Source organism: Talpa europaea (assembly GCF_964194135.1).
Source record: "Talpa europaea genome assembly, chromosome: 11".
Classification (NCBI taxonomy): domain Eukaryota; kingdom Metazoa; phylum Chordata; class Mammalia; order Eulipotyphla; family Talpidae; genus Talpa; species Talpa europaea.
Genome location: NC_140078.1, coordinates 27,730,799 through 27,756,965, shown reverse-complemented (window position 1 = coordinate 27,756,965; position 26,167 = coordinate 27,730,799). Strand labels below are relative to the sequence as shown.

The 26,167-nt window shown below is 47.4% G+C and overlaps 1 protein-coding gene across 1 annotated transcript in view; it reads left to right on the top strand.

The window, feature by feature from the left end:
• Positions 1-8,552: 8,552 nt before the first annotated feature.
• JAG1 (jagged canonical Notch ligand 1) overlaps positions 8,553-26,167 on the top strand; it is a gene marked incomplete at both ends in the record, with an annotated part of 32,876 nt that continues 15,261 nt past the window's right edge. The window contains 5 exons of the mRNA XM_084248242.1: positions 8,553-8,633; positions 9,087-9,392; positions 17,773-17,824; positions 22,840-23,094; positions 24,643-24,703. Of these exons, the coding sequence (XP_084104368.1) occupies positions 8,553-8,633; positions 9,087-9,392; positions 17,773-17,824; positions 22,840-23,094; positions 24,643-24,703 (755 nt within the window). The remainder of the gene's footprint in view (positions 8,634-9,086; positions 9,393-17,772; positions 17,825-22,839; positions 23,095-24,642; positions 24,704-26,167) is intronic.

Below are 26,167 nucleotides of genomic sequence, written 5' to 3'. Positions count from 1 at the left end.
AATATATAACATGAATATCCTCGAGAATATTATTTTCTTTTTTTTTGAGAATATTATTTTCAATGAAATTTAAATTACAGTCACCAAAAGACAAATGTTGCATGATTTCACTTACACCAGACACATACAGAAGTTAAAGTCATAGCGCCAGAAGGTAAAACAGTGATTGCCAGGAGAAGAGGGTAGGGGAAAGAAATGGGTAGTTGTTGAATGGGTACAGAGTCTCAGCTTGGGAAGAGGAAAAAGTTCTGGAGATTAGTTTCACAACAACATGAATGCACTTAACACCATTGAACTACAAACTTAAAAATGCTTTAAGATAGCAAATTTTATGTTCTATGTATGTTAACACAATTGAAAAAAAATGGTGCTCAGAGCTAGTCAGGATCCTTCAGTTATGTTAAGACTTTGAGCAGAATATTCCAGGGCTATGCTTTTTCCCTTAATTGGGAACTCTGTATTTCTAGTAATGCAGCCTCTGACTATGACCCTATTAAGTCATAATACATGTGTGGTCTATTAAAATCCCCACCTCCTCTTCACATGAATTACTGCCAATGATCCTAAAATGATGAAATTGATCTCTCTAGTTTTTATCTGAAAAAATATTAACACCTCAATGGATGTGATAGCCATCTTTTGGAAAAGGAACTTTCTTCTTTATAGTCATTCTAAGTTTTCTATGCCTTAGTTTTATTTCCAAGAAGGAAAAGAAAACCTATCTGATGTTCTGAGATCATTTCTGAATGAAACTTATGAAAATTGTGTAAAGTAAGCCTATATGAAAACTAAGAATCTAGAAATTTATAGGCTGTACTTGTGCTAATATTTTTATTCTCCAGCTAACATTTCTTTAGTCATCCTTAAAGTGCTTTTGGCATAAAAACAATAACAAAAACAACTATTTACCTTCCAAACAAAAAATTAAAAATAAGCATTGCAACCACTCACTTTTTATGTTCTTAATAACTTCTACTTTAGTGAAAAGCATCCGTAAAGAAACATTGGCTTGAGAACAAAACTGTCAAAAACAGACAGTCTTGTAATTTATTGAGAACCATTAACCCAAACATGAAATGCTGATTTGAAAGCTTTGTGGCTTTCGTGCTGTTGGCAGGTGTAATCACCTTTCTTTGACTCTCACATTTACGTTTTGAAATATTCTCAGATAACTGAATATATTTAGCTCTCCTTTTCTCAAGTTCCAACAGCTACTTTGATTCTATTTTTTTTTTTTTTTGAGATTAGGAGGCAGATTTGGGTTTGTACATGTTTGGAAAGCTGAGTGCAAACGAGATGAAAAGGTCCTCACAGAGTGCACTGTATGGTGGTAGTTTCCAAAAGCTACCTGCTCCTGAAAGTGTAATTTCCAGAGACTTTTAGGAGATGAAAAGGTTTGTAGGAGCTCAGTCACACTTTGCAATAACAGAAAATTGTTAGTTGTATTTAGATCAGTCAACTGTCCAAATGGACCAATTTGGTTTAGAAAATGCTGTTCCAGAATATCTATAGGTTAAGTCATTCAGGTGTCATTCATGGAACAGACTGTACACACTGTGTCATCACCACAAAAAGGAAGGTGAATGAATGATTTACAGTTGTTCTCAGACAATTTAATAGTAACTTATATCCAGGAATATTTTTTTCAAAGAAGATTCTCAACTGGTAGAAGAGTATGTTTTAGAAGTAGAATATTTTTCCCCAGCTTCAATAAAACTATGAAAGTTCATAAAGCCTCTCTGATCTTAATTCTACTGTTCCTGGATTTTGCATCTCAAATTTTTTGTGACTTTCTGTGAGTAGTTTGCTGAAGGGCATGTGGACACATGATTATTTAACCTGCTAAGTTTCCACATAGTGACTATGAGACAGGATTGGGGTAAGGCAGGCAAGATTAAAAACACCTGATCAAGGCAAAATAAAAACAATGTTTAAAATGATGCTCATAAGCAAATATTGTCTAAAAAAATGTAAAAAAAGATAAATGTTAAAATAAAAAATAAAAAATTTTTAAAATGGGAAAAAATAAAATGAAGCTCATACTAAATTACTGTTGATAATGTGGGAAATTCATTGCTTTGATTTTCAAGGAAAATTAATTCCATTCTCTTTCTTATGCAAAATGAAACTTTGGAGAAGAAGGGTTGGGTCTATTCAATATATGCTTGAGCATATAAACTTGTGGCCTAGTTAATGTTATCCCTATTTTTTAAAGTCTAATTTGTGGCCCACAGATAAGTTCTTTTTTTTCTTCAGCAGTTCTTGAGATGTGAATGAGAATAATCCATGGAAGGAGCAATGTATTCAGATACTGTGCTTCCTCTGGGAGCTGACTGGACAAAGCAATTATAATATGAAGGTACAAGAGAAGAGCTTACAGGACATGGATGCATCCTTTGCCTCTGCTGGACAGGACAGAAAGATATCAGATCTGCTTTTCTATGTAAGAGGGTTTGAAAATTTGCCTTAACATCTTTGCAATGTTCAAACAAATCAAGATATTAAAAGATGTCTTACATTCTCTTTATATCTGGATCTTTCTCTTATTAAAAAGAGAAGGGAAATTAAGGAGAAAAGGAATGGGCAAAAAAGAACTACCTACAGTATCACCATCCTTACACACATTGTCTCTACTCTGTAGTGCTTAAACATAATAGTCTGAGGTTGTCACCACGCTTCTGGCACCGCACACAACTGATAGGACAGTTTCCCAACATGCTATAGTGAAAAATATCACACACAGAGAAATCTTAATTTTACAATGAACACCAATACACCTACCACCTACATCCTAATACTTTACTGCTTTGCTTTAGCTTTTATCTATTCATTCGGTCATCCTTTATCCATCCATCTACCCCGCTCATTTTGTATGCTTTTCACAGTTGCAGGTGCCATTTCACCTCCCTCAGAATATTTCAGCGCTCATAAAGATAACTCAAGTTGAATATTTCCATTTTTCTCTTTTGAATATGTAATAAATGCACCAATATTAAGTGTACCATTTAATGAAGTTTGACAAATGTATACACCTGTGTCCTACATTCCTACCAAGCTATAGACCATGATTTCTAAACTCCCCCAGAAGAGGCTTCAAGTCCATTTTAGTCAATTTCTATCTTCCCATCTCCTCGAGCAATTATCCTTTTTGAAGCAGGGCTATCAGGCTTAGGGAACAACAATAATGGGGTTGATTTAACAAACAGGGGAAACAGTTACTAAGGCCACTGCGAGTGGCTGTCTAGCTCACCCTTGATAGAGTCCACAGTGTCCAGAAGTCCCAAACAAAAGGCTGCTCCTCCAAGATGGCGCTGTCCTGCCAACAAGACCCTGGTACACGTGGCAACCAGAGGTGCCTACAGGCAGGGCCGCTGAGACAGGAATCCATAGCAGCCTGCAGCAACAGTCTGAACAGCACCAGCACCTGACACTGGAACAGACAGTAAAGGCAGCAGCACAGGAAGACTGGTGCCGCTCTAGCAGACAAATACTTCTCCAAGACACCAGGCGCGGGGTGCCTGTGACAGCCGCTGCAAGGCCGGAGGCAGGCCCAGCCTCCCAGCCCCTGCAAAAATCTTCAGTTTCTCCTTGGAGGTCAGTTACTAAGGCTGCTTCTTCTTTCTCCTTTCTGCAGTCAGGTACAGAGCACAAGGCGTCTAGGCTGGGGATCAGTGTCTCAATGCAGAGATCGCTCCTGCGCGTCCTTGTATCCAATTCTAGGGTCCTGATTGGATCAGTCAACCTGCCTGGCGCCGAGGGAGGGACTGTCCGCAGGCAGCAGCTTTTGGCGCAGGCAAGTAAACCCACCATGTTTTTCTAACCGGTCGGCTGCTTAAGCGGCAATGAGGAAAATGCCAGTTTTTGCCCTGCAGACTGTGTATACTGTTTACATTTTGATACCTTTTTTTTCTTTACAGTTTCGAAGAGGTCGTTTTATTTTCCTAAATGTCTTAGTAAGTCACTGCGTTACACACAGAGCGTTTTATTCCAGGTCAGACAAACATCTAGACCGCTTTCTCGGGGTTTGGGGACCACTCCCATCAGAAGCATCTAGGAACCCAAAAATTTTATCACGTCACCAACCGGGTGACTCACTAAACCACGAGGGCCATAGTCAGTGAATAAGGTCAGCGATAATTGAGGACTTGAGGACTCTAGCAATAGGCGATACCAAGGCTGACGGCAGCCTCGATGTCTCTTGATATTTTTTAACCATAGGTTAGTTTTTCCTGCCCTATAACTTCATGAACTAAACGGACTCGTGCAGTATTTAGTCTTGTATGTCTTGCTTCTTTCATCAGCATGTATATTTTTTTTAGATCATCCCTGATGCTGAATGTAACAGTTCTCAATAAATATTGACTTGCTGATTTTTATTAGTGCTGATTAATCAGAGCTTTCAGTTATAAATGCAGTTATAACAGCTTGAACATCTCTTAGTAAGCCTTTTAGGGGTTCAGGATTACTGTTTGTTGATGACTCAGTAAAAATAAAGCAAGTTTTGTGAAAAAGGAAAAATGAAGCATGATGGGCCTCCCTGGTGCACTATGAAGCAATCCGCAGCCTCTGCAACATGAGTGCGGTCCCGGGCCAGCCAGGGAGCATCCCACATGGCGCCGCAGACCTCTCCCGACTCACCTGCTGCTCCCCTCAGCAGTGTATTTCAGTCAGTCTGCCTGTTCTGTTCCCCACTCTGTCTCTGGAGGATCCTCTCATCCCCCGCATCTCTGGCCTGTACCCCAGCTCTTGTATACATAAATAAATAAATCTTAAAAAAAAAATGAAGCATGATCTTTTTAAAATCACAAGGAACGATACCCAAGGATGGATGTGATTTGAGCACACAGACAGTTCAAACAATAACTGACCACAAGCCTCGCCTATTCTCACAGGTGTAGCTGTGAAGGCTAACGGAGGCATTTTTCACAGGAAAGTTTTCCTGGAATGTTCACTCCCTATAGGATAAACCTAAAGAAAATTTAAGACGTGGCCAAAGTGGAATCCATATATTTGAATCTTTCTGCAGTAGTTCCTATTCTCCAGGGAGGGAAGGTGAGCTCTGGAAGTCAGGAAGTAGAGGACAAATCTTCCATCCAACATCTATTGCAGTAAATGTGGCGAGCTTTGGGGAGTATCAATTCACTGGAAGAGTACAAACTGAAGCTTTTCAGAAGAACCCCTACTAGTCCATGACTAATAGTGGGTTCCCAAACTCAGGGAAGAGTGAATGTGAGGGACACTGTATTATTTGGCAGGAAAATACTATATTAGTGATTTGACGTCACTATTGGGGTGCACTAGGTAGTTTTAAGCTCTTTCTTATTAGTGGAATGGGCAATACACTCAATTGTGGCCCCAAGTGGACTCAGGCTCACAGAGAGCCCAGATCACTTCCCTCTCCCCCATCATCCCCACACACACCGGCAGCTGTCATCTCAGGTAGTCCTCTCAGATTAAGTTAGGGAACTGGACCTAAACTCTTTTTTTTTTTTTTAAAAAAAAAAAAGATTATTTATGCATACAAGAACTGGGGTACAGGCCAGAGGTGTGGGGGTGAGAGGATTCACCAGAGACAGAGTGGGGAACAGAACAGGCAGATTGACTGAAATACACTGCTGAGGGGAGCAGCAGGCCAGACAGGAGAGGTCTGCAGTGCCATGCAGGTTGCTCCCTGGCCAGGGATGGAACTCATGCTGCAGTGGCTGCAAACAGCCTCATGGGTTGAGTCTTAACCCCTTGAGCCACCAGGGAGGCCTTGGAGCTAAACTCTTAACTAAAAAGGCCTAGTTCCATAGCCTCCTTCCTAAGGGATGTGGGGGGTGGGGGAAGGACAAGTCTCAGAATTCAGAATTGAAACATTCAAACATGGGGAACTCTAATGAGCATACAGTCTTCATGAATTGTGCTTTTCTCCAATACCAGCTTTTCACTTTTAAAGCCCTATTTAGCACCCCAATTTGGGGGAATTTGGGGATAGTGGTGAGAAGGTAGTGAATCAGCGGTGGAGGAAAGATTTTGTATGGTGAGAAAAGCCTACATGGGATTACTGTTAACTACATGCTTGTATTGAGAATAATTAGAGGGAGCGGGGATGAAGGAACATTAGCCAAAACGCTCAGGTTGCAGCTGCAAACTTGTTCTGTTCTTGGATATGCCCCTTTTAAAATACGAGTTAATTCTCTTACCAATGATCATGAAGATGGCACATACTCCTTACCACTTAAGAAGGTGGCTTTCTTAGGAACATTTATGGGGTTGTTAAAATGTCAAGGTTCCTAAATCATCTTTGGTGACTTTAAACCAATGTAAGAGGTCGGTTAACTGCCTTATTCCCCAGCATGAGATCTAGGATCGAAAACATTGTCCATTATTGAGACTTCTAGTAGATGCAGTAAATAACCACAAATTGCTTGCCTTTTCATGCTCTTGTAACAGCATGTTGGAAACTATTTTCCCTTGAACCGTGGCAGCCTATCTGCTCTGGAGCTCCGAAGGGCGGGAGCCACAAACTGGACTCTCAACGTTTCCACAGGAATACCCAATAGAAGGGTCAAAACTTTGTCCATCCTTCAGTGGAAATCAGTTTATTCTCTCAAGTTACTTTAAACGCAGCAACAGATTTGCTGGGTGACCAAGACAGAGGTTTCAGCCAGCCTGCAAGTTTCCTTTGACTTTGGTTTGTTTTTTTAAAGATTTTATTTTATGCATACAAGAGCTGGGGCACAGGCCAGAGATGCAGGGGGGTAAGAGGATTCACCAGAGACAGAGTGGGGAACAGAACAGGCAAACTGACTGGAAATACACTGCTGAGGGGAGCAGCGGGCGAGCCAGGAGAGGTCTGCTGCGCCATGTGGGTTGCTCCCTGGTGGGCCTGGGATAGAACTCAAGGTGCAAGGGGCTGCAGCTTGCTTCAGAGTGCGGTGCTTAACTCCCTGCGCCACCAGGGAGGCCCCTGACTTTGGTTTTGACCAGAAGTGTCGCTGTTAATTGGGCGACTCCCCTCAAGGTGGGGAAATAAACAGGTCTCCACTGCCACCCGAGAGAAGCTGAGTCCTGCTGCCAGGCGATGGCTGCGAGGCCATACCTTCCAGCTTCCTCTCTCACCACCCAGCGAGCTGCTCGGAGGCCGCCTACAGGTGCAATCCCGGCACTGCGTCTCGGCGCGCAGGACCCCGAGCCAGTGCGCCCGCGCCCACCAGCATCTTCGCCCGCCCCGCCCAAAGGTTGCGCAGGGCTGCGAGCGCCTCTGGCCGCCCCGCCCCCACCCGGGTTCCCCTCGCCTCTGCCCAGACTGGGTTTGGAAAGGAAGCTGGAACCCTCCGAGGCTCCGCAGACTTTGGGGGGAGGGTGTGGAGCGGCCCAGGCTTCCCCACGAATCTGCGGCGAGCCTGGCTCCGGGAAAGTTTTTCAAAGTTCCCAGCAGCGCCTGCCCAGGTCGCCTCCGTCGGGCGAGCAGGCGACGGCCCGCGCGCCAGCCTCGCCGCCGCCGCCTGTGCCGCTACCGCCGCCAGCGGCGCGCTCTGGGCGGCTCGCGCGCTCGCGGGGCGCGGGCCGGGCTCCCGGGGGGCAGGCCCTCCTCCTGGGGGCGAAAGCCGCAGCTGACGCAGGCGGCTCGGAAGGCGGAAGCTGCCAGGCTCCGGCCGCGCAGGCAGCGCCGCGGCGCCCACACCTGGGGCCCCGACGGGTGGGCACAGGCCCCAGGCCCGAAGCGCCCGAGGGGGGCGGTCGGCGCCCCCTAACCCCTGGGCTTGCACATGGCCCGGTGCGTCTCTGAGCAACGGACCTTCCCAAAGTCCTCGCGCACGCTCCCGCCCATCCCGCCTGGCCCGGAGCTCTGAGGGGCGAGGGGCTAAGCTGGGCCCTCCGACGCCACAGACGGCAGGCGGACCCCAGAGCCCCCCAGCCCGTTCCAAGTTCCAGCCGGCCGGGACTCCCCCTCCCCATCGCCCAGGAGGGGAGGGGCGTGTCCGTCGAGGGCACGCCCCTCATGAATATTAATGAGCGCGCATGCGCCCGCTCTGCGCGCTGGGTAGAGGTGGCCAGCTCGCGCGGCGGCGCCCAGACGGGCTCTGCGAGTCCCTCTCCGAGAGCCGAGCGGGCGCGCGTCATTGTGTTACCTGCGGCCGGCCCGCGAGCTGGGCTAGGGGCTTTTTTTTTTTTATTTTCTCCCCTCCCTCCCTCCTTTCTATGCAGCTGATCTGAAAGGAAATAAAAGGCTGCACATAATCATAATAATAAAAGAAGGGGAGCGCGAGAGCAGGAGAGAAAGCCGGGAGGTGGAAAAGGAGGGGGAGCGCCTCAAAGAAGCGATCAGAATAATAAAAGGAGGCCGGGCCCTTTGCCTTCTGGAACGGGCCGCCCTTGAAAGGGCTTTTGAAAAGTGGTGTTGTTTTCCAGTCGTGCATGCTCCAATCGGCGGAGTATATCAGAGCCGGGACGCGGCGGCCGCAGGGGCAGCGGCGACGGCAGCACCGGCGGCGGCACCAGCGCGAGCACCAGCGCGAGCTCCAGCGGCGGCGGCGTCCCGAGTGCCCGCGGCGCGCGGCGCAGCGATGCGGTCCCCACGGACGCGCGGCCGGCCCGGGCGCCCCCTGAGCCTCCTGCTCGCCCTGCTCTGCGCCCTGCGAGCCAAGGTAGGAGCCCGCCGGGCCTCCCTCGCGGTCCGCCCTCTCCTTTCCCTCGCGGCGCCCTGGACGCCGGCTCTGGGGCGCAGCGCGCGGGCGCGGAAGCCCTCGGGTGCCCGGGCTCCTCGGCGGGCCCCGCTCCCCGGAGGGCTGCACCTGGGCTCGCGGAGCCCCGGGCCTCCTAAGTTTACTCTCCAGGCTGGGCAGCGGGGGACGTGCGCCCGCTCCTGTGCGCCCCCGCCTCACCCCACCCCACCCCACCCCCGGGGCCGTGGCCGGATTGCTCCCGCACTAGTGCGTTTTACGCCGGGGAATCACGTTTTTTGAGTCCTTCCACCCAGTTTTGCGCAATTGTTTTCACTTGGCGCCGCGGGCTCGTCGGGGCGGGCGGGCGGGAGTCGCCACGTCCACCCTCGAAGCAAACAAGTTTCTCGCGTGCTGACCTCCCACCCTCCCTGGCAGGTGTGCGGGGCCTCCGGCCAGTTCGAGTTGGAGATCTTGTCCATGCAGAACGTGAATGGGGAGCTGCAGAACGGGAACTGCTGCGGCGGCACCCGAAACCCCGGGGACCGCAAGTGCGCCCGCGACGAGTGTGACACGTACTTCAAAGTGTGCCTCAAGGAGTACCAGTCCCGCGTCACCGCCGGGGGGCCCTGCAGCTTCGGCTCGGGGTCTACTCCTGTCATCGGGGGCAACACCTTCAACCTCAAGGCCAGTCGCGGCAACGAACGCAACCGCATCGTGCTGCCTTTCAGTTTCGCCTGGCCGGTGAGTGACGGACCCGGCGAGGGGGGCCCGGCACGGACGGGCGCTCGGGCCAGACCTCCCTTGCGAGCGGGGTTTAAAGACTCGCAACTTGGCGCTCCCCCGGGAAGTGTTTGGGGTAGGGGCGCTGGGAGCTGAAATGGAGTGGTTAGACCCCAGCAGGGTGTATCTCTGCTGCTCTTTGCCATGCGCACGAAAGTGGGGGACCTCCGAGGGCACTGTGGAGCAAAGTTCCGAGGAAGGCCTGTTATTGAAACTTGCACCTTGAAGGCCCTAGAGTAGCTCACCCGAGCCAGGAGGTCATTATCAAAAATCTCTCAGCCTAACCGAGTAAACCTGATGCGCAATGAAAGGGGACTCGGTGCAGTTCTGGCCTTCGAACGCGTTCCAAATTGGCACCCTCCCCTTTCCCGTGAGAGGCGGGGAGGCGGGTGTGTCCTTCCTGGAGGGTGTGGGGGAGTCGGTTTCCCGCTGCTCCCTAGAGATTTTGGTGCGTGTGGGGGCGCGCTCCGGCCTGGCCCGAGGGTGGCCGCTGGAGGGGGGTCTCCGGGACTTCGCCAGAGTTGTTAGGCCCCGGGAGCCTCCGCCCCCTGCCGGCCCCTTCCTGCCCTCGCCCCCGCGCCTTGTGGCCCTTGTGGCCTCACTTCCAGCGGTTCCCGGACCCTGGAACAGCTGTGTTTGCAAACTTCCCGGGAAGGGCGGGGGTGCGCCCTCGTCCGGCTGACCCACGGTCCCCGCTAGCCTTTTAGGGGTGTGCCAAGGCCTGGAAGGGACAGTCCGCTAGAGCAGTCAGTGAGGATGCGAGTACTTGAACCCCCCCCAACATCCCCCCACTGCGGAACCCCTGCGGGGAAGCCCTTGCAACATCCCGAAATGGATAGGAGGAAGATGAGAGCCGATTGCAGAACGGGAGGAAAGGGGAAAATGTTGGTGCCCTCTGCCCCGCTCCTGTCCAGGACGCAGGACTCCTTGCCAAGGCTGGAACTTGGCCCAGTCTGTGTCGGGAGGGTGGGTAGCGAGAGGGGGAGAGAGGTGCCTGGGGGTTGGGAGGAGGGATTCTCTGCCACGTGCTCTGATGGGGTACACTCTGCTGCCTCCTACCCGTGGGCTGGGGCTGTGATTCAAGACTGGAAGGGGAGTGGAGCGTGTCCACCTCCGGGTGTGTGTGTGTGTGTGTGTGTGAACCTTGGCGCCCACGTTTTTGGGGACTGGCATTATAAACAGTGCCTTCTGCTGTGGGTGAGATAATCAGTTATCAGAAACCTGCCATTAAAGGGAGCTTATAAAAACTTGTGATAGATGGAGTTTTCTGCAAACGGAGAGCTGCTTCTGTTGTGGGATTTCGTTTTTCAGAATGTTTATCTTGTTTGTTAATCCCCTATTAGGGAGAACTTTAAGCTAAAGAAGGCAGCCACTTTGTAATCTGGGCCTAAATTGACAGTGCACACTGACTGTCCTTGAACAGGTGTTTGGAGTTTAAGGGAAAGGGGCCTGCAGGTGATTCCACCCTCTGGAGAATCCCTCCAGAGCCCCTAGCTTTTCACAAGACCATAAAAGGAATCTGATTAGTGATGTGGAAAAGCTGCAGGCCTGGCTGAGGTTCATTTTGGAGAGGAGGGTCAGAAGATTGCTTGGTTGAAAACCAGGAGCCTTGCTCTCCGGGCTGACTTGGGAAAAGTGACCTAGAAGGTGTGTCCCCTTTTGACACTTGGCAGAGAGTCTTGGATGGGGACCCAGCGGAAGCAGCAGCAGCGAGTGAGGGCAGGGAGACGATTGATTTGCTGGTGCTCTACTGTGGTTTCAAGCCCCACGGGTCACCGACCATGAAATACTCTCAGCTTTTCTAGAATGGGGAGACGGCCGGGGCTACACTGAGTGTGGTTCTTTTGAAGTTGGGCCAAATGCGTGTATCACTCATAAACACGTCTCCACCCTGCCACCCCAAAAAGGCCTCCTGTGAAACATAAGCTTGACTTCCTGAGAGAAATTGTAGTTTAGGTGTATTGTTTTAGTTTATTTTCCCGAATGTGGTTAGAGAAACCCCACAGTCTGAAACTTTCAAGAATGGTTCCAGGATGAGTGTAAACTGAAGTGAAAGTACTTAGGTAGCTGAGTAGGTATTGAAGTAGAGAGTGCGACTTCATTCAGTTGGCCGATTAACTGTTAATAGTATGCCTATTTAAAACTGATTTCCTTGAATAGGTAATAACTGAAATTGATTCAGAATTCAAGATGTAACAAGGGGGATATATGGTTTAAAAAAAAAAAAAACATGTAATCAGTTTGTGGAGTTCAGCCACTTAAACCACCAAGGCTTGGCCACAGTTACCATTTGTTTTTGCAAGGGCCCTCCCAAATTTGCTGATGGTAGATCTATAGTTTGGGGGGGGGGGCGTGGTAAAAGGTCAGTGTAGAAGGTCTTGTAATTCCTGTCTTTTGTTTGGAATTAGGACCCCATTCAAACAACTTTCCATGTTCTGGAGAGGAAGAGGAGGAAATGATTGGGTCAGATATGAAACAATCCATATGAAAAGCTCTGTAGAGGTGGGCCTGCTGCTGAATAATGTCTGATTATCACCTACTTGGTTTCTACTACCCCAGCCCCTTTGTTGGAGTAGTGTTCATCTAATCCCCATATCCATGCAACTCTGAGAGACACTGGCTTGAAGCAACTAGCCTGATATACGATCCTCCAGTGGGGAATCCCATGATAAGAACATATATAGTGAGAGGAAATTGGACACAATTGAAAATGATTTGGGAATCATTATTTGTAAGTTACTAAAATGGTTAACTTGCACCTTCCAAAATGTAGTGCTAAATTCTAGTAGTGCTTATTTATTAAAAATATATTTGGAATTAGCACTACCTGGCCCCAAAAGCTTTAAGAATGCTAGAGCCCTGGTTAGCTATAGTGATGTATTGCTGATCTGGATCTGGAAAGGGGGAAACACTTGAGATATCTAGTGTCTCAGCCTCCTATCTAAATCCTTTTGACACTTATAGGTTTCCTGATCAATTTACTTTTTTATGACAAGTCCAGTGAAATGTGATTTTTGCATACCAGGGGTGTGATCACTTTGGCCCTTTCACACTTAAGACCAGGAGTTTAGATACTCATAGGCTTATCATAGAATGTGAATCAGAAGTCCTTGCCTCCACCTGCTTGTTTCCTGGTCTCTGAGCCTCTGCAGGTGTGTGGACACGTGGAAGGCAGAGGGATAGACTTCTCGTTGGAGCTTATTCTCTTATGCAGCCACTACGTGCAAGCCATGTGATCAGCATGCACTCAAACAAATAGCAAAAGCATATGTGCTCAGAGCAAGGGGCTTACAGTGTGTAGAAGAAATATCCTTTGTCCTAAGACACTATCTCAAACTAAAGCAATGAAGTGACACATCTGCTTTGAAACGGGACTTGGAGTGTAGAGCTGGGCTTGTATTGATTGCTCTGTCAGCAGAATGGCTGCTCCCCAGATGAAATCCCTATTCAGGGTACTTGATTTCTAATATTCCAGGTGTCACCTTCGTGTTGTCTTCCTTCTTGTTGTCTTGTTTCTTAGCAACTTATCAAACTTCCAGTACTTACATGAGTTTGCAACCCACCAACTCCACACCCATAATTCTACAGAGACTTCAAACATTTAGAGAATGGGAAGCTTTTGGCATGGAGGCTGTTGGAGGAATTGGATGGGTAAGAGGCAGAGGCAGCAGCCTCCCTTAGAGGCACTTAGTTTCCTGGAAAACCATGGATTTGAATCCTTCTTAAAATCTTTACAGCAAGAAACAGTAAGGGACCTTTTGGGTGGAAAGTATATGGAAAATTTAGTGTGGAGGAAAAATGTTATTCATGAAAAGAGGAAGCCAAGCAGCAGGAGTCCTCATGTTCCTGATCTGAAAACAGAAATGCAAACAGAGGTCTTGGCTGGATTCACAGTAGCCATTGACCCATTGCAGAAGGCCCAGAACTTGGTTTCATTGTCAGGCTTTCAAGATTACAATGTAAGAATGCATAATCCCTGGATGTGATGCAGTTAGCATGATAAATCCGTAACGTCAGATATTCTTGAGAATTCCACCTTGATAAACTTCTAGAGACCTTGTCCTACATCTCCCCGCACCCCCCACCAAGTATAACAGTTTTAGGATGCTTGGGAAGTGATGATTCTTATCTTTTCTAGAATGGTAGTAGAGGTGGGAGAGGGTCTGGCTCAGAAGTGGTCCACCTTTTCCTTGGGACTGTGTGGTGAGTTCCTTGCTGGCTTCTGACCACTGTGTGGACAGCCCTGCCCCATGGCCCTTGTTTTTCTGGTACCGGTGATATTTGTCACTAGTGCAGTGCATGCTCGTGGAAGGAATGCCACAGTGTGGCTCCCAGTGGTTAAAAGTGGTATGTAAATAGTCAAACATTCAGAGCCCTCCACCAGCTAGGCCTAGTTTTTATGCTCTTTTGGTAAATAAGTAGAAAGGCTTCTTGTTCAGGCTTGCTCTGTGTGAACTGGACCGTTGTGCTTGGCTAGCTTCTCGGTATTCTATCTATTAACCTTGCCACCCTTTTGTAACTGGTGCATTTAATTATCAGTGGGATGCTTTTCAAACAGGTAAGGGTAATGATGGGAAAGGGGTGGGGGCATCTCATTGAGTCTCAAATCTGGATATGAGCTTTGGGGCCCACTTGGTGAGTCTTTGAGGTGGGCTTTCATGAGAAAATCACCCTTTGTAACCAGATCGGACTCTATTGAAATGTCAAGCCCTGCTGACTAAATTGCTTTCTATGACTGAAGTCTTCCTAGCTTGGATGCTTTGGGGTAGTTGTCCCGTTTCTCAGGCCTTACCTTGCCAGATCTCTACCATAAGTGAATACTCTGTGCAAGTGCCCGCACATGAAACTTCTGAAGCCTTTTTTTTTTGTTGGTTTAATATGTTTTGTGACTGGAATATTTTATATTCTGGCCACCCAGACACAGGCAGGACAATAGTGTGGCCGAATTGACTGAAATGAGGATTACAGAGAATAATGAGGCCTCTCCAAAAATAATGCTAATACCGGGCCAGCAACAGGAAGCAACAGTTGAGTCAGCAGAGTACAGGGCCTCAGACAAACCCTGGGCTGACTGGCTCCATACAATGGCCTCGTGGGCACATGGGGCATTCCCAGGGTGTGCGCTCCTCGCCTGGCCTGCAGCAGCGGCCTGGGGTTTTGGACGCCGCTCGCGTGCCGTTTGGATGGCGGTTTGTTTGTGTCCGTCAGCCTGGCAAGAATGGAGGCAGCCGCTTCTCAGGACTTGGTTTGGCTGCCACTGTTGCCAGGAAAAGGAAGCTCCCAGTTGCCAACACAATTACCTTTGTTTCTTACATCCCCCTTCTTAATGTGGCAATTAAGTGCTTACCACTGTGCCCGGTGCCAAGGTAACCACCATGGAGTGGGGTGGGTACAGAACACAGTCCTCCTGCAGCCCAAGTGCCATAGGCAGGAGGAGGTGCTTGAGGGTCCTGGGATGCCTTGGGGTCTAGATGTCAGGACCTCCTTCTAGATGAAATTTCACAGAATGCCTCCCAAGGATCTTTGTGAACACCAGCAGCTCCTCTTAGCTCCAGCAGAACAGAACCAACCCCTGTGTTGTCAGATTTCCCTGGTGGGAAGGTCCAGAAGTGATTCACTGCAAACCCAGACTCCAGATCTATTAGCTACTCATCCTTCCTGCTTTGCCCCTGGGCTGTGGTTCTGGAAAATTTTCAGAAAAAAAAGGTAAAGCCAGGTGACTCTTGTCAGTCTTGTTTTTATAGTTTGGAATAAAAAAAAAAAATGCAGGCATTTGCAATTTCTGGATTTGTGTGTGTGTGTGGGGGGGGGGTTCTCATTTTGAATGAATGTTAAATTGAAACACTTGCCCCCTCATCTTGTCTCATACCCCTTTCCAAGCCCTCAGGGTGAGGGGAGTGTCAGAATCTGCAATGATTAATTGGGTGTGATATGGTCACAGCAGATTGATGATTTTGAGCCTGGTACTCCACTTTGATGGCATAAGGTATGCATGGTCTGGATCTTGGAGTCTAGATGTAGATTCTGGGATATACAGAGGTCAAGCGTGGGCCTGGGAAAAATTTAAAGTTCCCTAGCAACTAATAATCATTGCCAAATTATCTTGATTGTTGATCTATATTGTGGGGATGGAGTGGGAGTAAGAGTGCCTCCTAATAGGAGCCTTGGAGGGAATCCTTTTCTCTGAAGGCTGGGTGGAGGAATCCTGCTGCCTCAGGAGGTGAGTCCCGGAGCTATAATCCCATCTCTGAAGTAAGGGAGAGAGGAGGTCCAGGGCTTTTGATTTTTATTGGGCCAGGCTTTGCTGCTTACAGTGTAGCCCCCTGCCCTTAGCCTCTCTCTGTACCTCTGAGAGGACATTGGTGGAAATCCACATCCAAGATCCTGAGATCTGGGTGCCAGCCTCGTCTCTCAAGGTGGGGCAATGTTGGTTAGCAACCTTCTGAGGCCTTCCCAGTTCTTAGTGCAGATGAGCCTGGTAGACGGCTTGGTCTTCCAAGTTTTTGCGCAAGACCAAAGGATGCCTTCTTCCTGAAACATTAAGTGGTGTTAATACTGCCATGCCAGCTCAGTCCCGGGACATCTTCCCTTTCTGTGGGGTTTGTGGGTATTATGTGTTTAGAGCTTGTGCAAGACTGTCAAAACTGGGGGTATCAATGCATTTAATCAGAGGATTAATTACACCAATATGTTAAAGAACGTGGGTCTCAACGTAACCAGCAAATGAAGGGCTTAATTATACAGAATCAGCCCCACATCTGGCCTCATTCTGACTTGACTCTTGCCTCCAATCAGGAGAGAAATATAATTTCTTGCTGCTCCCAGGGAAGAGTCCTGTAATTTGTAGGAAGACATAGGAAACTCAGGCTGTAAATAAGGTATAACTTTCACTAATAAAATATTAACTATGACAACAATGAATGTGGACCTGTTGGCTACTACCTGGAGAGGGCTGGGTACGTGCCCCGGCTTGCCTGCTTTTGCTTGCTTTTCTGAGTATTTTCCCACAGTTATCAGTGAACGAAATGGAATCCTACTCTGCTTTGAGTATGAAGCATATTTCGGCTGAATTCCAAGGCAGGATCTATCACAAGATATTTTTATATTCAGAGATGACCTGCTGTGTCGCTGTAAGGGGCAGTGAGCTTGCCTTGAGTTATGAATGGGGTTTTAAAAAAAGTTCAGTTTTGCCTCCACCTTGTAGGTGCCTTCTCCTCTCTTGGTGACAGACAGCATGTTTTTGGCAATATGACATTACTGAAGCAATAGGTGCCACTATTTTCCATGTGTTATATTTGACAGTGGTAACACGGGACTACATAAAAGGGTTCATGTGCCTCTTCCCTCTAGCCCCCCACCCCCCATATATTTCCCCAATGCAAAGACTGCAGACGAATTACTAAAATCCCGGTGTTTGGGGAGACTGAGCTCATTCTAAATTACAAATGAAGATTTGAGTAAAAGCGGGAATTTGCTAATGGCTTGGATTTTATGGGGGGAGGTGGAATTCTGAGATAAGTCTGGAAGATAAAAGGTGCCTTCAGTATAATAGCTGGCATCTGGCCAGTGTCCAGGGAATTTGTTTAGTTAGTGGACTCTGATTATTCCTGGAATGTTAGATCTTATTGACAGATAAGTTCATCAATAAATACAACCCGTGGGGGTTGTAATTTCTCCCTTTTGTATTTTCATCCCTGGAGTCTTCCCCCCAGGCACCCCCAAGTTAGGTTGCTGCCTTTGTCTTAGGAGTCCCTTTGCACCTACCCCCTCCTGCTTCCTAGAGTCACCTGATACTTGTGGGAGCAGAGATGGTCTCACACAGACAGGGCTTTCAAAGGGGTACTGAAAAGGAAAAGGGGGCCTCCCTGGAGACAGCTCCACCAGGGCCCAAAGTGTAACCTTAGCAATACCCGGCTCTCCTCTCTAGAAGAGAGACCCCCTCCACCCCCCATCCCCCACCCACCCCCCCACACATACAGATACCTGCTTAGGTCAACTTAGAATAAATTCTTTGTGTTTCTCATGCACTGGACTTCGGGTCTGGAAAGTTTTGAAAAACTATATGCTGAGTGTTCACATATAGGGACATGACTTTTGCCATCGCAACTTTGATGACCACAATGGATCCCTCCAAGCAGAAGGAGTCAAGCAGGGGTGGGGGCAGGGGGAGAAGGCACTTGGCCTGGATTCAGATACCTAAGACCTTCATTTGACAGCAAATACACTTTTCATCTTGACTTTATGGTTTCACCGGGGTGTGGATGGGGGGAAGCCAAGAAAGTATGACATTGGAGAGCGGGCCTCTCGTTCTGAATACTAAGCTGCTGTTTATCTGTTGCAGAGGTCCTACACTTTGCTTGTGGAGGCGTGGGATTCCAGTAATGATACAGTCCGTAAGTATCCCAGCAATGGACTTCTCTCTAAATGTGTGTCTCCAGAAGCACAGTACTTGGCATACCATACCTGTTCAGAGGTGGATCTGTCTCCTAGGTGCTTCTACCACCCTCTGCTGTGTGCCCCAGCACCTCCCCCTTACCCCTTTCCAGGCTAACTCTCAGTGGAACCTTTCCCAGTAACTTCCCCTAGAATTTTAACTCAGACTATTAAGTGTCCAGGACAGAGTCCCAGTTAACTCAGTCCTTGAATATAGGGCCTAGATCTTTATCTTTGGGATAGAGATCTTAATGGTTTTACAACTTTAAAACCTTGTAGTCCACTAAAGGATCAAAGTAGTGACTTTTTAAAAGTCCATTTAAATTTTAAGTGAGTATTTAATCTCTCATCAGAAAGATAAAGCCCAAAAAGGTGGCACTGGGCTCTTTGCAAGGTCGACCTTGAATTTCACTTGTGAGCAGCAGGCAGGTGAGCTCCCAGCTGTCCTGGGTTTCCCACACTGCTTGACAAACCTTCCATTGAAGTGGAACTCCAGAGCCTCACTTGCCTTCTGAAAGATGACACTGTTTTGAATACAGGTTGCTTTTCAGATCTGCTGCTGCGGTGGGTTTAGATGAGGAAGCCGCAGGATGTATGTGGAAGTACGACAGTCTGGCTCTTTCATTGTAACTTAAAAATGTTTTTCCTTTCTGGCTGAAACTGCTAGTTTTCTTTTTACCAGCAGGATCTGGGTTGTTGTCATCAGACAACTTGATGCATGCTGAAATCTCTTGGTCTGCTCAGGGGAAGTGTTGAGCCAAATTTTTATCTCTGTCCTTCATTCTGAGTGTCTCACCCCTTTAGTTTCTCTACCTTGCTCACCCTTTGTGTTTTTACAAGTAGCAACCCTCTCCTTTCTCACCTTGCTTTTTTCCACTGAATTGAGAGTGTTGAATGCCCAGAGTAGCCATGGTGAGGCTGGTAGGTGCTTGGGGGTTGCTTGTTGGCTGTGGCTGGCTTGTTGCCCGCACCCCCAGATGGCCACACAATCTCTGCTGAACTCTGCTGTGCCAGAGACTCCAGGGCATTTGGGTCTTTCCTCACTCACGCTCTCACTCTCACTCTCACTCTCTCTCTCCTCTCTTCTCTCTCCCTCTCTCTATGTGTGTGTGTGTGTCTCTAGCCCTGACTGTGGTTGATGCCAGTCAGGGTTGTTACAGATACCTGTTTGTTCTACCCTCTCTCCCTGGCCACAAACCTTGGGGATTGTGCGAGCATTATGTCACTGTGACCTGCTTACAGTGGTAACTAAGCATTGGGGAGATGGGGGTGGAAGGGGAAAAATGGGCTCATCAGATATTCAGGTGTGGGCCTGGTTTTCTGCTTCCACTCCTTTTTAGAGCTTCAGACAATCTGTCCAGTGAGTGAGCATCCTTGAGGTTGACCCTGGCCCATGATCAGAGCTGGGTCAGGATGCTTGTTGGGTCAGGATATTTGATAGGGGTGTGAAAGTGACCTGTAGCATCTGCAGGGTCTGTTCTGGGCCTCCTGTCACTCCAGAGGTCAGGTAACTGAACCTCCTGCCTATCCAGAGCTGCTCACAGTTGTTTGCATTTGGGAGTAACTCCGTTTTGGGGTTCTGAGGGGTGTGGCAGAATCACTGCCAAGACACAAAAATGGCTGGGGTAGAAATAAAGGGCTTTTCAGACCTATGTTATTGAAGAGGTCTTACCACAAAGTCACAGCATCCCCCTTGCAGGTTATTGAAGCTCACTGTGTGAACCCCAGTGAGGAGAGGTGGGGCTTGGCTGGGAGTGGTACCTCCACTTGCTTCTTCAGCCCCTCTTTTGCAATGCTTCCTGGGTATCTTGAATTCAACACATTCAAAATCAAATTTGGCATTTCCTTCTGCAAAAGTAGTCTCCTGCCTAGGACCCATATTCTAGAACACTCAGAACCATAAAACAAATCTGGTAGTCACCCTAGGAGTATCTCCACTTCTCAAAACCTCCAAAGTTTCATTAGAATCCATCACCTCCACCATCTTCCTACTACCTGGGCCAAGTCTCCATCTGCGCATGCCTGAATTTACACTCGCAGCCACACTGGGTTCTCCCGTTTGTACTTTGGTCCACCTCTAGTGTTTCCTCTGTCCTGACATTTGGTCTTTTCAGAGCCCAAGGTTTGATTGTCCCCTTCCTAAAGGCCATTCCGTACCTTCCTGTTCTCTGCACAGACTTTTGATCTCCCTCCCCTCCAAAAAAGGTCTTATGTAATCTAGCCTTGTCTCCTTGTCAGCTCCTTCTTAGGTACCCTGTTGTCCATCTCGTTTGTATTCTAGTCATACCCCACCTGTCACTTTTTTGTTCTCAGAGGCACCTTTCTCTCCTGCCTTGGGGCCTTTGGAAATGCTGATCACTCAGCCTGGGATGTTTTCCTCTCCACCCTCCGTCCCTCCCAAGGGGCTGTACTCCGTGAGGGCAGAAACCAAGGAAGTAGCAACCCAAACGGAGTTGGCTGTTCTTTGGGGCCAACTCCTGGCTTCAGCTTAGAGGCAGGGTCCTGAGTTTTAGGACAGAATTCCTTTTCATGCCAGCTCCGTGGTGGACCCGCAGGAGCAGAGCCTGGTTCAAATGAAGTTGTGATGCTGTTCATACGTTAGAAAATGGTGTTAAGGCAGCTCTCCTGTTTTCATTACCCCAAAGTCACTTCTCTTACAGCTCAGGACTACAGCGTGTTAGGGTCCACGGTTTTCTTTCTCCCCTGGAGCTGAGTGAACACAAACAGGCATACTTAAGACCAAGTTTTCCTTCTAGTTTAGCTTTCTTGGCTAAGGCTCTTGTCTAGATTGTGGGTTGGCATGGTCTTGGGTTATGCTCAGACTTGCCTCTCATAGGGCTGTTGTGGGTGCTTGGTGCTCCATTTTCATGCAGTAGAAGCTTACTGGAAGGCCTGTGACATCCTTTCCACTCACCGAGCTGGACCTCCAAGTGAACTACCCTAGATCCATTTATAACACTTCAGTTCAATAGGCAGTGAGATTCAGGCAGCAGCAGCTTAGGAGAAGTAGGCAGGAGATTTTGCTCTGTAACCCAAATGCCAGAGAGCACATCACAGACACACTTGGCTTTCTGACTCTTGCCTCTTAGGAAAAATCTGCCATGCAGGTGTGAAATTAGTTGTCCGGATATGTTAGCCCCATCGAGCATTCTGAAATGATTGTCTTCACAGAGTTTCCTGGAAATAAGTAGAAAGTGTACTGAGTTTCTGAAAATTACATGTCCATATGCACCTTTAGGATTGCCCTGGACCTTGTTTGTTGTTGACACCTTCATGAGAGAAGTTGGAAGCCTTTGAGCCCCGGCTAGCGTGTCTAAATCATTCCTTTATTAAGATCTCATAATCACATGGTAATAACCCACTACGGTCTTTAATGAACCAACAGAGCAAACACAGTTAATGGAGGGGCATTTTTGTCATTCTTTGGCCTGTGTTTATTTGCAAAACTGAAGTTAACGTATTATCTGCAAGTGGTTCTGTGCTTGTTGGGGTGCAAGTCTGTAGGTATGTGGGCTTGTGCAAGGCTTGTCTTGCCCACATGACAGTTAAACCCAGAGGGTGAATTGCTGGGGTGATGTTGGAAGAGGAGTGTGGATGAAGCCACCCTGGAGTCCTCCCCTCCTGGTCACCAAGAGAGTTTGCAAAACCTTGTAAAGGAACACGGGCCCTGGGCCTAGAAAAACAGGAGTGTGGGTGGGTAAGAATCACAAAGACATGGCAAGTTGGTCCTAACACATTCTCTCCAAGGTGGCCTTGAATTTGACAAGGTGGTGAAGGGTTGGTGCTGGCAGGTTTAAGAAAACAAACACAAAACAAGCTGGGTGCTGACTTAGTGCCTTGCTTCCTTTTCAGATCCCTTCCCTGAACTTCTGGCACCTGATGTTTGGAGCTATTTTTGTACCTGTCATTTCTCTTAGACTAGATTATAAGTGATCTCAGGGCAGGGACCACTTCTTATTCCTTCTGAGAGCCGCTTGAGCTCTGGACATGTTTATTGTCTTCAGGAAAAAACCCTTCAATCTATCTGTCTCTAAACTGGGATGAATTTCCCGCCCACCTTCCGGGCAAAGGTGAAATGCCTCAAGTTGGCAGCATTACTATTTAAGTGCCAGCTCAAAGGGGATCAAAAACATATCTTCACTCTTGGCTTCTCATGAACATTTGGAAGTAGAGCTTTCCTAAAGTAAGACACAAAATTCTAAAACCACAAGAGATAGATTATTAACCTTTATTTCAAATAGTGACATTTCTTTAAAAGCATCATCCCAAAAGCAGCTACCTTCTATAATATGTAAAGAGCTTTTGCAAATCAGTATGACCAGTGATGTGGTAGAAAAAATGGCAAAGGGGAGAACAGATTACAGTTGCCAGGAACAGATACAATGGTTTTATAAACGTGTGAAAGGGTACTTACCATCACTTAATTAAATGCTAATTAAAAACAAGAGATACTTTACCTTAATCAGACAAAGATCAGAAAGTTTAATAACATACAATGTTGGCACTGCTGTTGGGAAATAGTTTCCTGTGCTAGTGGGAGGGCAAATTGATAGGCTCCATTGGTAATGGTGTGGGGTAGTCTGGACAGAAATGAGTGGGTTGTGTGCTTTCTTTTTGACTCAGCACTTCCACTTCTAAGATTTCTTATTGCCAGAACCAGACACACGGGCAGGTATGTTCAAGAATGTCTGTTGTCACTGCTTAATAGTGAAAGTTGATAAAAACTTAAATGCACATGTAGGGAACTAGGTAAATTATCACATTGTATTTCTAGCCAATAAAATACTATACAGCCATTAAAAAGGATAAATACATGGAACTGGTGATTCCTTCATGGCAGGTGGACAAGGTTTTCATTTTCTGCCCATTTTTACTGTTTGTATTTTGTGCCCCGTGCATCTGTTGTTATTAAAGAGTCAAAATGGTTTGTGGATGTGAATGTTAATGTAGGGTTTTGTTTTGTTTTTGCCTCTAGAACCTGACAGCATTATTGAAAAAGCTTCTCATTCCGGCATGATTAATCCCAGCCGGCAGTGGCAGACACTGAAGCAGAACACTGGGGTTGCCCACTTTGAGTATCAGATCCGTGTGACCTGCGATGACTATTACTATGGATTTGGCTGCAATAAGTTCTGCCGACCCAGAGATGACTTCTTTGGACACTATGCCTGTGACCAGAATGGCAACAAAACTTGCATGGAAGGCTGGACGGACCCAGACTGTAACAAAGGTGTGTGAGCATATGCCGGTGGGTTACCCACCTCCTAGTGGCAGTTATTTTGGGTGTCTAATTCTCAATCCACCTGTGTTTAGGTGGCCTTTTGCTCTCTCAGGTGGAGTGAGGTATTGGTTGTTCTGTAGATCTGAAGCATGAAGTTGATGAGTGTAGAGACTACTGTTGGTGTCCCCATACCCCAGCTGCTGAGTTTTGGATGCTAAAAGCTCACAGCCACTCCTGTACCATTGTCATGGCCGAATAGGCACCACCTCATACCCCGTCTCTTACCATCTTTAAGTGACTAACACAGGGGTACAAAGGCCAGCCCCCTTTGCCTTTACTCTGAGCTACAGTTCCAACTCCAGAACCTTCGCTATGATCAAATTGAAGCCAGATTCTGAATGCTGAGACCAAGACCTTGCTCAGCATCTTCCCCTGGCCCATCTGCTGCCCTCAACCCCTTTCTCTTACACCTAAATCCCCTTCTTAGAGTCTCCTTCTCAGGAACCTGACCTAAAGTCTGAGCACTATGCTTCTGTAAGAAATGGGAGCCCCTGAGCTCAGGGCAGTTTTGGGGGCCATGGCTTTGAGGGTGAGTGGAGATTCTGGGGTTTCATACTCCAAAATAAATGTGTGATCTATTCTCCATATTCTTCTGGAATTCAGCAATTCTAATTCATAGCAACTTAATGGATCATTCTACTTAGCCATATAATAGGCCCTCACAAACTTTAATATACTCTGCTTATTTTGCATTATTAGGTTAATCCTTTCAAGATAAATTCAGAGAATAAATTTCTGAGCTCTGTGGAGTGGGGCAAAGGGAAAGAATTTTACAGGTCTCCTGGGCAATTCTGTTTCTTAACTAGAGACAAGGGTTTGAAAGGATGGCATTTCTGGGATTCGAATGAAACAACTGATAGACACTTTAAGCTGTGTCTTAAAAATTAGCCACAATTACTTGAACTTTTAATATAATGTTTGGTATTTTCATGCCTTTAAAATTTTAGCAAAGGAAGCAGAACTATTGCAAGGCTGCTTTGGAAAAGTACAACCAGATCTGGCTGCGGGATTAACCTGCCAAATGAAACCAGCCCGGTTGGCTTTGTTAGTCCCATGGTATTTCTGAGACATCAGGCATGGTGGGGGGGAAAGGGGGTGAGTTAAGGAGGCTGGGGCTCATCTGAATGTGCCCTGATCTGACAGAGTGGGTGAGATGGGGAAGGATTACACCTCTTTCTTCCTTTTGGCGAGGGTGGGAATTGACAGAGGTCAGGCTGGCTATTGTTTAGAAAGACTGGGTGAAGAGGCCCTTCCCCCTCTGACTTGCCTGCATTTTGTCCCCAAACAGTATCATGTTTTGAGGCTCTGCTCGCATGACCTTGATTTTAAAGCTGGGTTTGTTATTTGGGCAACTCCCATCTTCCTCTTCTAACAATGGACTGGATATGAGAGCTCTTAAAATCATGGATTTTGTAGGCTTAATGTGCTAGGCCATTCTCATGATGGGCCAATGCAAGAAACTGGCAGAGTGCTGATGTATCCTTCTGTTTCTTACAGCTATTTGCCGACAGGGCTGTAGTCCCAAGCACGGGTCTTGCAAGCTCCCAGGTGACTGCAGGTAAATGAGTAAATCACTTATTTTTTAAATTTTGATAATTATCACTTTAATGCAAGAAGGGGGCTGACGTGACTGTGCCTATTCCACTTTTCCTTTGGTGGACAAGAATGCTTTAAAAAAAAAACCTCAAATAGGCACATCCGAAGCTTATTAAATTATACCAGCTGTCCAGTGGAATGCACACACTTCTCTTTTGGAAAAAAAAAAAACAAACACAGCTATGGGCATTGTCAGTGACTTCATGTATTAACTGTTCTGTAAATTGATAACACTTTTTATAATCTTCCTCTTAAAGTGCTAATGGACTCAATGGAGGGAGGTGGGTTGGTTTCTTTTAGTCTCTCCCTCCCCTGCCCGGTTTTCCGGCTCCCAACCCTCCCCCAGGGTTCCCATCAATAGGCGAAAGTGGAGCATTCTTTAGAATGGGATTAGTACAATCTCCTGGCCCCTTTGCTGGCGGGAGCCAGGCCGGTGCTGAGAGGTTAATGGCTGTGCTGGAATCTTGTCAGTGGTGCCTGATGAATGTAGACTTTGCTGCTGGCCTTTGAAGTCTGTTCTTTTATGGTCCGGGACAATGCATAAGCCAAACGGGAACCTACCCCGACAGCTTCACCATTACAGTTTTTGGAACTTCCTGCAATGTACATCATGCCAATTTGAGAAGGGCTTGTTTCAGGAAATATTGTTGGTGTGTGAGGCATTTTGACACAGTCTCACCCTTTACTCGTCCTCCTCCCACATTTTAAGGATTAATGGGTTTAACGTGACACTGAATGGGCCCTTTGGGCTTGTCACTGTTGCCCCAAAAGTTCCTTTGGTTTGAGCCAAGGGAAGCCAATGAAACATCGTCTAAAACCAGTGCATCTGAAATGAACTCAGTACCTGGGCTCAGTGTACAGTGCAAACTGACTCCAGAGGCCAGGGCCAGGCCAGGTGAACGTGCCTGCCTTTCTAACAAACTCTCAAGCGATGCAGCAGTTGCTGAGGGGACTGCGCTTGCAGAATCACTGTCCACAAATCTCAGCACTGAAAGTGTCATTCCCCAGATGGACCGGGAACTGTCAAAATGCAGATTCCAGGGCCTGGCCCAAGAATCATATTTTGACAAACCTCCCACGTGATGCTGCTCTTTGGTAAATTTTGAAAATTGCTGCTGTATGGAGGATTGTCTGTGGCTTTTACCTTTCTGAACCCACTGCCCCATCTGTTCCTTTTCCCCTGCCCCAAGGAGCCCTGAACACTGAGGCTTGGATGCTTCAGTGGGAATCAAGGCAGTTGGAATTAAAATAAAAAGAGCTTGTCCTGAAACTGTCCCCTCCTACATTTCCGGAGGAGTTTATCTCCTGGAAGACTGAGGGGCTTCACTTCCTGGCTGGCACTGGTGTCAACTGACTGTACTATTCACCAGCACTGCTGTCAAGTTTGAGCCAGGAATCCACCCTACCTTAACTCTTCCTAATTAAG